The sequence below is a fragment of the Sphaeroforma arctica genome (genome assembly GCF_001186125.1).
Source record: "Sphaeroforma arctica JP610 unplaced genomic scaffold supercont1.39, whole genome shotgun sequence".
NCBI classification, from domain to species: Eukaryota; class Ichthyosporea; order Ichthyophonida; genus Sphaeroforma; species Sphaeroforma arctica.
The window spans coordinates 124321-135537 of record NW_014040519.1 but is presented as its reverse complement, the minus strand read 5'-3'; the positions used below and the strand labels follow the sequence as shown (position 1 = coordinate 135537).

Genomic DNA, 11217 nt, shown 5'->3' with positions numbered 1-11217 from the left:
AATTTGATCCAGTCTTTTTTCAGTACAAAGGTGTTCTCCCCCCCAGAATGCTATGAACACAAGCACACAAAATTCCATTAACTTTCTCAATTTCCAATTTTTTCCGGCCCCTCAATTGTTTGTTTTTTATAAATGAAAAATAAATTGTTGAAATACTACTACACAAATCTTCAGATATTAGTCTTTAAAAATAGATAAATAAATAAAATTACTCAAATCAGTCAAATCACCAATTGTTTTTAAAAATAAACTGTCCTAAGTTTATGTTGATTTTTGTTAAAATAAAATATCTTTGAAAATAGTAAAAACCACATGACCCCATCCGAATCTGAACCAAATATTATATAAATAAAAGTATTTACATAGAGTGCATATATTTTGTTTATCTAAAAAAAATTGTCAGTCTGTCAGATTCTGTACGGTGAATCGGTAATCCATTTTTTTTTCCAAACAAACAATATAGTTCAAAAAACCTGTTTCAAACTTTTTATGTTTTTTGTTTTTGTATTTTTTTAACTTCCCTGTTTATGCCAAGAATTGGACAATAATCGGAGCAGACATATCTCCTGGTATGTGTTAGTTGTTACAGTCTGAGTCAAGGCCCAGTTTGCACTGTCTTTTCATTTTCGGGCAGTGGCCGGTGGGTAAAGTGGGATCAATTTATATCAGGGCAAAGTACTTGCTCCTTTTGAGTGTATTTTTTGATAAAAGAAAAGAAAAACTACTTAGCAGTAGGGATAATATTATTTATTTCAAAAATGGCAAGTATGTATGATACAATGTATGAACAAATGGAATGGCTCTCATAGTCGCTGTAGTGGTTCAGGAAAGATTGATGGGAAGAAGTGGTCAGTAAATTCCCGTTTAGCAGTAGGGTTGTGATGCCAGCGAAGGCCATTGCCTCCTAAAAACAGAACATTTTTTTAGGAGGCGATGCGAAGGCAGATGACTACCATCTTACGGATCCGTCCTTCGGACGTTAGTTCGACCTACTACATATTTATATTATCATTTCTTTTCTAGAGGGTTCATGTCTGCGACAATATCTACTATCTTAATGGTGTGCCAATGATTCATCCACGTCCAGTTGTCCATAGCAAGCTAGCAACATTTGTTTATCTACTGTGATTTCTGTATTGGTGTCTTCAGCTGCAGATTAAACGCTGGTGTGGTTTTTTGCATCCTCTTCGACAGGTTTTTTCTTAGGAAAGAAGTAACACATAACCGTCTGGGATGTACCGAATTTTTAGTATCGATAGTCACTGGCATACTTGCAATTTTTAGCACAGCACACTGCATGATATGAGCTAGATTGCTCAATGTATCAAATGTGTGTACAATTAAAGCGTTTTGAAATATACAATACTGTATGTACAATGTTATTGTTAGGGATAATATTATTTATTTCAAAAATGGCAAGTATGTATGATACAATGTATGAACATATGATATGGCTCTCATAGTCGCTGTAGTGGTTCAGGAAAGATTGATAGGAAGAAGTGGTCAGTAAATTCCCGTTTGAAGCTTGGGCCAAGTGAGTCGACAATGGAAGATATGTGCTGAGTCAATTCGGACCGATGTTGACAAAACACTGTTACTATCGAATGTTCCATATATTCGCTTGCTGACCTACTAAGTAGAGTACTCACAAAACATGTGTCTAACTGCTACCATATGTCAAGCCCTTAAGACTGACAACGACCTAACATAAGTGCAACAAATGGGTTGTATCCGCTCTACAGTATCTAACATTTTAAGTCGAGCGCTTTCAGCCGACAGATAACAAACAAACCGGCAGAGAACAAACACATCTCACAAGTGCTATGAATAACACTAATTACATTAATACACCTATATTTTTAAAGCAAATTAAACTCGAAAAAGTTCAAGTATGAGACTGGTAGGAATTTGGGCCTGAGGTGGTTAATTTTTTAATAGTCATCAGTGCCGTATAAAGACATTCTATTCATCTAAATGCATCCATATAAATGATATAATACATATTGTAGGTTTGTTTTTGTAAAATAAAAAAATTATATATTTAGCTTGAGATTTACCAGCTCTATTCATTTTTTACTTCGATTGTTTTTTGTTTGTTTTTTTATATTAAAAAAACAAAGAAATATACCAAAAAACAAATACAAATTTTATTTAAAACATTTATATATATAAATAAATAATGGCTGTATTTGTGGGAAAAACAAATATACAAGACATTTTTATTTTTATCACAAAATACAGGCAATAAAAGTTTTTATTATTTGTTAAAAAAAACTGAATATATACAATGATACAAACAAAAGAAAGAAACAATTTAAAAATAAACAACGTCAAATTGTCAATGCCTACTTGTTTTGTTTTAAACAAAAAACAAAAAGATAAAAAAATATGTTGTCGTGAGACTTACTCTTCTTCTTGTGTGCAGAAGCAGAAGGCTATTTGCTTTTTTACAAAAATGTTCGAAACTGAATGTAAAAAAAAGATATTTCCCACTGTAGTACTGTTCTATGTATAGTATTTTTTTTAAAGATATTTATGTATTTACTGACTACGAGTCGAGTGGGGCAAATACAAAATATATACTGATGCCGTGTGTATTTATGATTTTATGTACTGTAAATTATTTACATAGAAGCTCGTGCATTTTTTATTAGATTTTTTGTATAAAAATGTATATTTATACTGACTCTCAGTCTCATAGTCTCAGAGTCTCAGAGTCTCAGAGTCTCAGACTCTCAGACTCTCAGTCTCTTCGACACAGAGAGATATGTAGGTGCTGGAGAAGTGTCTTTGGAGAGACTATAGCTAGCCTCTTCGTAATCTTCCTATGCATTAGGATCCTTTCCGGCCTCTCAACTTCTCAAGTCTCAGACTCAGTCCTCAGTCTCAGACTCTCAGTCTCTCAGAGACTGAGACTCTCAGACTCTCAGTCGACTAGACAGTCGACAGTGGTCACTCTCAGACTCGCGCAGAGTCTCAGTCAGTTTCCGTACTCTTTACTGGTCACTGTCTTGGTCTCAAAAAAAAACGGTTTGCTTTTTTAAAAAGACAAAAATTTAAAAGTGTAGTAGAATCAATGATATTTACAAAAAAAAAACAAGCAATTTTTTAATTTATGCACAATAGTTGAAGAGAGACTTCTGAATATTATCTATTATTAGACAAGAAGGCTATGCAATATAAATATATACATATTTGCAAAGTAAGTACAATTCGTATTTTTATACAAACGAAAATCGGAATTAATCTCTGATAACAGACAAACAGTAAACTATTTATAGATTTGTTTTATAAGGTCCAATAAAATTCATTGGAATGTCACGGAAATTAAATCGACAATATATTGGTCCAGCCCCACAATGAATTGATCGAGCATTGTCAAAAACAGAAAAACAAAAGTACGTTCTATTTTAGAATTTTAGGGCATCGACAATAATTTAGTATTAAAATTAGAAAGTAGTCTTCTGAATTAAAATACAGTATACACAGAAGGTTATGGTAATTATTAGCTTATTGCATGTTATTTTTTTTGGGAATAAAATGCCACGCGAGTCGCGAGATAAGGTCCAAATCAGTTCATCAATACCAGAATGCCGTACCTCAACTAGTTAGCTCAGTAGGTAAGTAGGTATTGGACTTTATCGCGCGCGTGGCGCTGTGGCATTGGATACTAAAATTCTGAGAATAATGGCTTTTCCTACACAATTTTTCACAAGAGAAAACAGAAAAAGTCTGCAAACCACTTGAATCCCACTGATTGACTCATGAGTCATACAGAGTTCGTAGAGTGTGCCCATAGCCCTGTACTGAGTTCTGACTCCTGACTCCTGGAGTCCTGAGTCATCGAGTCCTCGACTCTTCTCTTTATTGATTTGCGTGGTTTAATTTTTTTTGAAACTGTCAGGAGAGAACAGCCCGGAATAACCAGAAAGAGGAAAGATCGAAAAGGCTTAGGTCTATTTTCAAGCCAGGACACCACGGGACTGAGTAACCTAAAGGGCAGCCCTAATCCCACTTCCAAGTGTATTTCGACGCTATATAGGTACAAACTATGGAGGGCAAAATTAATATAAGTCGCTGCACGCACAATCAGCTGTTTCGGCTTTTGAGTTTTGACGGACCGGGAACCGATGTCCGGAAAATTGGGTTCTGCAGGAGTAATGCTGATAAAGGGATATCTCAATTCTCAGGTAGCCCACCCAGGCTGCCCAGCAGGCTTCCCAAGGAACAATTTGATTTTGGTAAAAAGATGAGAGCAAGAAATATATATTTTATTGAAATAATTAAAGAAATATCATTGACACTATTGGAAATTGGTACATTTGTATTTAAATTTTAGTTTTCTCATATTCGAATCTGAGCTGTGTCTGCTGTGATATGACCCTACTCCTGAAAGTTGGAAAAGGAGTGCCTGGGCCCGCAGAGCTCCAGGGTCCCTGGGCCCCCTTGGGCCTTACTCTCTGTAGCAGCAGTCCGGCGTCCCTACTTTAAGTAGTAGTAGTCTCTATTAGAGAGTAGAGCTACTAGCCCTGTCCTTGGCTCTCTGCTGGGGGCTAAGCGCCGCCCTAAGCCTGAGAACCTGGGCCTCGAATAGGTCGAATAACTCGAGAGGACGCATGTGCCCAATATATTTTGGATCCACTCATTGGGAGTGAGGGAGTCCATAACCGACGACAGTGGACTGACGTGAAAATGACAGCTCCCTCTCACTTGTTGTGTGTGAGCCTGTGAGGCTGTGACTCACTAACTCTGTGAGCCACTGTGACTGAACAGTCCGGAGGGCAGAGCTGGCCTGAGCAATTTTCTCGTGTGGCAGTTATAAGTCTGGAGTGAGATTCTGAGAGTCTGGTCTCTGGACTTTCAGAGATTTGAGAAGTTGAGAGTCTCAGACTCACAGTCGGTGCGACGGTGAGGCCTGAGCCGATGTAAGGGACCAGGGGGGCAAAGCTGAACTACTACGGCACGTCGGGCATGAACACAAGTAGAAAAAAAACAACAGAAAGCAAACGGCTTTTTTTATATCAGTTTGGGACTATGTACTGAAGTATATATGTGAAATCCAGGATGCTTGCTTCACCATTTTATGTGTATCAAATATAGTCAGTCAGATCAAATAACTTCTGAACAATGGTGTCATGTAGTAAATACCCATCGTCGTTGCCAGAGAGCGCGATGAAGTTATTCCACTCTTTTGAAGTGAAGAATTCGTCTACGCGTGAACTAAAGCAGCAATCCGCGAAGCGGCACACGTCCATGGTCAGTCGTCCTACTACCAAGGAAGATCGACTGCTGTATAAGTTTCCGATCAGTACAAATGATGGTTTGTCGAGTATGAGCATGGATGTGAGTCTTTCAGACGTTATGTCTGAATTCAATCACTTGCTTGACACTGTCGATCCAGCCATTTACAATGTGGACCCGTCTGTCTATGACATACTAGATTACAACACGTCACCGGAGCCCACAAGCAACTTCCCGACTCTTACGTCGGATTCGCCGTTCGATACAAGCCCGCCGTTTGATGCCAATTCGCCCCTTGATACGTTCTCGACGTTTTCTTTCTCTGAAAGAGGTCGTAGTAGTCTGACGCATCTGGCCTTAGGTGCAAGCTTCGGCGCCGAGGGTAACGCACTCGCAGGTATCGATACGAACATGTCAATGGATCGAACCACCGCCCCAACTCCTGTTAGCTTTCACGAGCTCAACGCGCAATTTAATCTTACGAGCAGTCTATTTGGTACCACAAACTTGACGTCTTTTGGGCAATTCCAGAATCTCAGCGACAACAATATCGTCAACGTCGCCAGCCCGCGACATTCCTTCACGCTGCCAAGCGCTTCATCTGTGCCGAACGTAAGCAATGCATGTAACAACGAATTACATAACAATAATGATATTAATGACATTCTGTCGGCCGAATTGGAACCGGCATCCAGCCAGCTGACCTCCATGCGTCAGTTTAAGAGCCTAGAGAACGTCCGCGACGAAAATCGTATAGAGAGTCCTGAAACAAAATCGAACAGCCCGAGTATGTGCCCAACATCTGGCACGGATGATGCTGCCGCTAAAAAACGATACCGCCGACGACCCACAGAATTGAACAGGGGTTATGAGTGTGTTCTGCCTGGGTGCGAGAGACGGTATGAAGCCTGGCGCTCATTACAACACCACCTGCGTACCAACCACGGGGTTACCACCAAGGTCATCAAGGGGTGTGTTTACATTGAAGAGAATAAGAGTGGCGTCTTTGGCTTAGACGGCTGCATAGGCACCACACAGTCTCTGCGGCGACACTCGTCGGTGTCGTCTTTGGTGCCAATTGGCAGAGACGGGAGATCCGGCTCCACCTCGGCTTAGATGGCACAGTTTATCGGCCAACACGAGCCGTGGTAACCTTACACTGGATGTGCTTCATGGGTTTACAGTGTGTGTGCTATGAAGTATAAATTAGTGATAGGGATTGAGTGTTTCACGGCAGGCTTGTAGCCGGTCGGAATTTTGAAGCACCCTGATAGTAGTTAGCGGACTATAGAAGACCACTTTACCGTTTTGAGACTTAGCTTCTGTTTGACTGGGAGAGGTAAATTGTGAATATAATTCAAGTGGACAATGAAATAGAATACTCGACAAGAGTTGAATAGTACCCGACGCTGCCAAACAACGTGCGGGTAAACATGTAGAAAATATTAAAATTTTGACTAGCTTTTAGTTCGTATCCTTTCTCTCTTTCCCAAGTTGATTACAAATTGCAGTCTACTACAAATCGCACCCGAATATAAATGTGAGAAGGTGCATACAAAGCACACTCAATACTTCGTGTCTTCCATATCTCTTAAAAAGATTCGAATATAATCTTAGAATTGCCAACCGCAGCAGGACAGCCAGCTACACTTCGTCAACGCCAATACATTCTATAAATCTGTTTTGGATAGTCAAATCATATCCATATCACCGAAATCTTAATAATTTATTTCATATACCAGGGCTACTAGCCGCCGAACACAAACTTACGCACGGACACAAACGAGACGAAAATCACCAGTGTTGTAACCAGAATCTTAACTCCGTGCGCCTCTATGAACGTAGGTGTTACAGTCGCCACAAGCTCCTCTACCTGTAAAATATGCAAGAGATGAAACGCATATTCATCAACGGATATAGCGACAAATATACACTGCGCGTGACTGCGTGCTTGTCAATATAAATAATACTACGAAGCCACACATGGAAGAACGAGAGAAACGACAGTAGATGGGAGCTATAGAATACATACCCTTTCCTTGAGTGTCTCCAAATCGCCTGTATTATCTATAATGTAGTCGGATTCCCGCGCCTTGTCTTCCAAGGGCATCTTTGAGCGTTGCAAGAAGACAAATACAAATGAGAAAGGATTTACGCCGAAATCTGTAATCGGTCTCGACAGTACTTGGGACGATATTGCCCACATAATAGGCATGTGAGAATGATTAATATAAGCAAAAACTATTAAACGGAGAATGATACATGGATATGGCTGAGTACCAACGAGACTCTGCCGGAACAAGAAGTTGCTTTAAAGTGCAATGGATGGATAATTATGAATAGCAAAAGTGAACAACGAGCGCGTACGGAGGGAAAACCTGCAGCTGCCCCAATTGCTATGACAACTCAGAATACACTTTCAATGTGATCATATGCGTCTTGTATTACACAAAACCGGCAAAATAAATTAGTCTAGATAAATTCTGCATATGTGCGGCACACGCAACAGATGCACTGAAGCAAAGGTGCCCAAGACACTATCCATACGCTTTGAAATCATCAAAAAAATAAATAAATAATAAAAAATCCCACGATCCAATATGTGCGCAATGACGATCAAATGAAAACAATCGTACGTAACGGTGTAGCAGGTCCTGTGGATATGCAGCCCTGAACAGCCGTTCCTACCTGCGAGCCTATCCTCTTCTCCGCATCTTCTCGTCCCAACTTATCTCTTCTCATCAACCTTTCGAGTTCTTGGTCTGCATTGCTGTCGTGGGTATGAAGGTGATGCGTCCGATATCAGCACTTGAGCGCTATATTAACGGATGCCAATTACACCTGAACGCTATATTAACGGATGCCAATTCACATTTATATTAACGGATGCCAATTCAGCCAGAGCCATCGAAGCAGTGGAGTGTGCAAATCAATACGAACTGTCCTGTCTACTAATAGTGTAAGGAAGTGTAGACCCCAGCTCACATGTGATGACTTACCAGTATACACAAACAGTGTTGCTGCAGATCTTAAGCAACACTCGACTCTCAAACAATAAGGGCACGTCTAACACCACCATGCGGTATCCTAGAACAGTCAAGCCGTGCAAAGGACAAGTTAGAAAGTATCACGACTAGCGACAAAGACTTCTTGCAGAAACGGGTCTGAAATCAACGTGTTGTGCTCACAGCCCAAAAGTGGCAGGTATTAAAAAAATATGGAGACCGTCAGTGAACCCTACGATACGTATCAACATCAATATATTGAGTACCTAAGTGTAGTTGCTTCCAAATTTGGCACTCATATCCTTGAACTCGTTTCATCGCGCAATACTGGATACAACCATTACTATATATAAATATAAATACAAATATATATATATATATATATATATATAGTGCGAGTATCTTGTTTAGTTCACGAACGGTTTAAAGTGAAATAACGATATACTTTATATGATCAAAGTAGTGTAATAGCTTACAAGATTATGAGGACTGATCATCACATAACCTTGAGTTATATAGTCTTAACTAGATATTGCCTATCGTCAACCCCCTCTGAATACCGACACACCATCCCTCCAAAGTGCCCGACCGGCCTCGTCTGCAGTCCGTCACTCGTCACCTATAATTTTACACTACTTCACAGCCCATGCTTTTTTTCTATTGGTGTACATTTTACAGCCTCATCATATCTGTAAAACCAATATCACTAGACACACAGCACTGGTATTCCACCCTTAAATTAACCCCTCATACACCTGATTCATCCAGCAAGACTCACTACTACACGTGGACCACACACGCATTACAGTATATATATATATATATATATATATATATATCCAGTACCCTTGATCCATTCACTGTACATCACTGGATGTGCACTTTGAAAAACAGAGACCACGTCACTGTGTGCAGGCTCACTATTCATGAAAAGCCACATGTGCGGAGTCAGTCAAACGCTTACCGGTGAAAAAGTACCCCATCATCCTCTTAATCATCAAGTTCTGTATCGCTGAAAAAAAAAGTACAGAATATGATTTGTTGCCTGCGTGACTTCCATGGTGACATGGCGTTGAATTGTTCATTGAGAAACACAAATCGATAGAAAACTCAAAACAATTATTCGGAGAAAAATGTACACCTAAAGTTTTCGAAAGATCGTACCGCAACAAACCATGGACTCAAAAAACTGATTCCCCGCTCTGAGAACATACTACTCTCTCATTTGCACATCAGATTTGGCAGACATACCTGGGTGCGTGATTTTATTCAACTGCTTCCGGGCAGCTTCATCCCCAAAGACACGCTGACCTAGCTAAAACGAAGAAAAATCTGGGTATTTTAGCCACCTGCTCATATCTACATCCTGGCCGGCGTAACCACACAGTCAGTCCATGTACTTTTAAGCAAGGATAGAGTGCACATGCACTGCTGCTACATTAGTGCATTCCGCAAACTGAAGTTTAACATAATCGAATACACAAGTATGAACAACTGTATACGAAAGGCAAACCTGACGCATAACCGCAGCTGACGTACAAGTTCAGATCATACTACAAAAGCACTACATAACACTAAGGTAAGAAAATCCATAAGATACGACGCGGTGGTCTTTTGCGTATTCCTGTGTTCCTGTATACTTAGGCAAAGGCGCAGGAAGCCTCCGGGCTACTCACATGCATGAATTCAAGAATTGCACATCGGATAACACACCTTTGGCCGATCTAAAGTCCCATCCTCCAGGAAGAACTCTTCACCGAATGTTTCTTTAATCTTTTGTAGAGCAGGCTGCCCCGGCTCAACAACTGTATTGGAAAATAAAATACGAAAGGATCTGATGAGACTTAATATATATATATATATACAGATCATACACACGTATGTATATATGTATTACATACATACATACATACATACATATATATATATATATATGCATATACCTACACAAACATATATATGCAAATATACAAATATATCTCTATAAATATGTATACATAAATACGTCTGTGTATATATATGTATCAATATACGAAGACAAACAAACACACGCATGCACGCAAACACGCTCAGCTATATATATATATAGAATATATACATAGTTAAAGTTACAAATATACATATATACGGAAATATCCACACGGGTATAGTATATATATACTATACCCATAGAGGATATTTCCATCAATATACATATATACGTACGTGTATAATATATATATATATACTATACCCATAGATGATATTTCCATAAATATACATATATAAGTACGCGTATATATATATATATAAGAAATATACATAGTTATAGTTATAATTATATATATATATATATATATATATGTATATATATATATAGATATATATATATAGACATATATATATAGTTATAGATATACCTGTATACCTATATATATAGATATAGATATAGATATATAATATATGTATATCTGTACATGTATGGATGTGGAGTGGTATATACATTTGCACTATTGATTGAAAATCGCATGTAATGTTCTGAAAATAACCCAACACTATCAAATTATACTCCAAAAGGACTTATAGTAGAAAAAATATAATATACACTATGTACGCACCTGTGAACTTATCCGTGCATGTGCAAATATATGTATGGCGTGTGAAAGTATGTACGTGTACGTATTCGTTTTTGTGTTTGTACGCGTTTGTCTGTGCATGTGAATGTATGAAGTTTAAGTTGCAATACGTATATGACACACCCACACACACACATATATATATATTATACACACAGACACCCATCTATCCACCCACCCACCCACACACACATACCTATATCCATACATACATACATTCATACGTTAATATATAACATACAAGACATACAAACTTATATATATATATATATATATACATATATATATACACATATATATACATACATACATATACACATACATGCACATATATATTTATATATATACACATATAT

The 11217-nt window shown here is 38.6% G+C and overlaps 2 protein-coding genes across 2 annotated transcripts in view; one reads left to right on the top strand and one right to left on the bottom strand.

Moving 5' to 3' along the window:
- The first annotated feature begins 5010 nt into the window (after positions 1–5010).
- Positions 5011–6703, top strand: SARC_01067 (hypothetical protein). The gene has a single exon (XM_014305232.1). It carries the CDS (start codon positions 5128–5130, stop codon positions 6355–6357), a length of 1230 nt encoding a protein of 409 aa, XP_014160707.1. The 5' UTR covers positions 5011–5127; the 3' UTR covers positions 6358–6703.
- A 239-nt stretch (positions 6704–6942) lies between these two features.
- Positions 6943–11217, bottom strand: part of SARC_01066 (dephospho-CoA kinase) — a 4565-nt gene continuing 290 nt past the window's right edge. The window contains exons 2-8 of the mRNA XM_014305231.1: positions 9960–10051; positions 9498–9561; positions 9211–9258; positions 8241–8328; positions 7930–8011; positions 7274–7351; positions 6943–7114 (exon numbers count right to left, since the gene is read on the bottom strand). Coding sequence (XP_014160706.1) covers positions 6989–7114; positions 7274–7351; positions 7930–8011; positions 8241–8328; positions 9211–9258; positions 9498–9561; positions 9960–10051 — 578 coding nt within the window. The 3' untranslated portion in view covers positions 6943–6988. The remainder of the gene's footprint in view (positions 7115–7273; positions 7352–7929; positions 8012–8240; positions 8329–9210; positions 9259–9497; positions 9562–9959; positions 10052–11217) is intronic.

Bases quoted from the DNA above. Each gene is read 5' to 3' on its own strand.
- SARC_01067 (XM_014305232.1), top strand. From the start codon at position 5,128: ATGGTGTCATGTAGTAAATACCCATCGTCGTTGCCAGAGAGCGCGATG.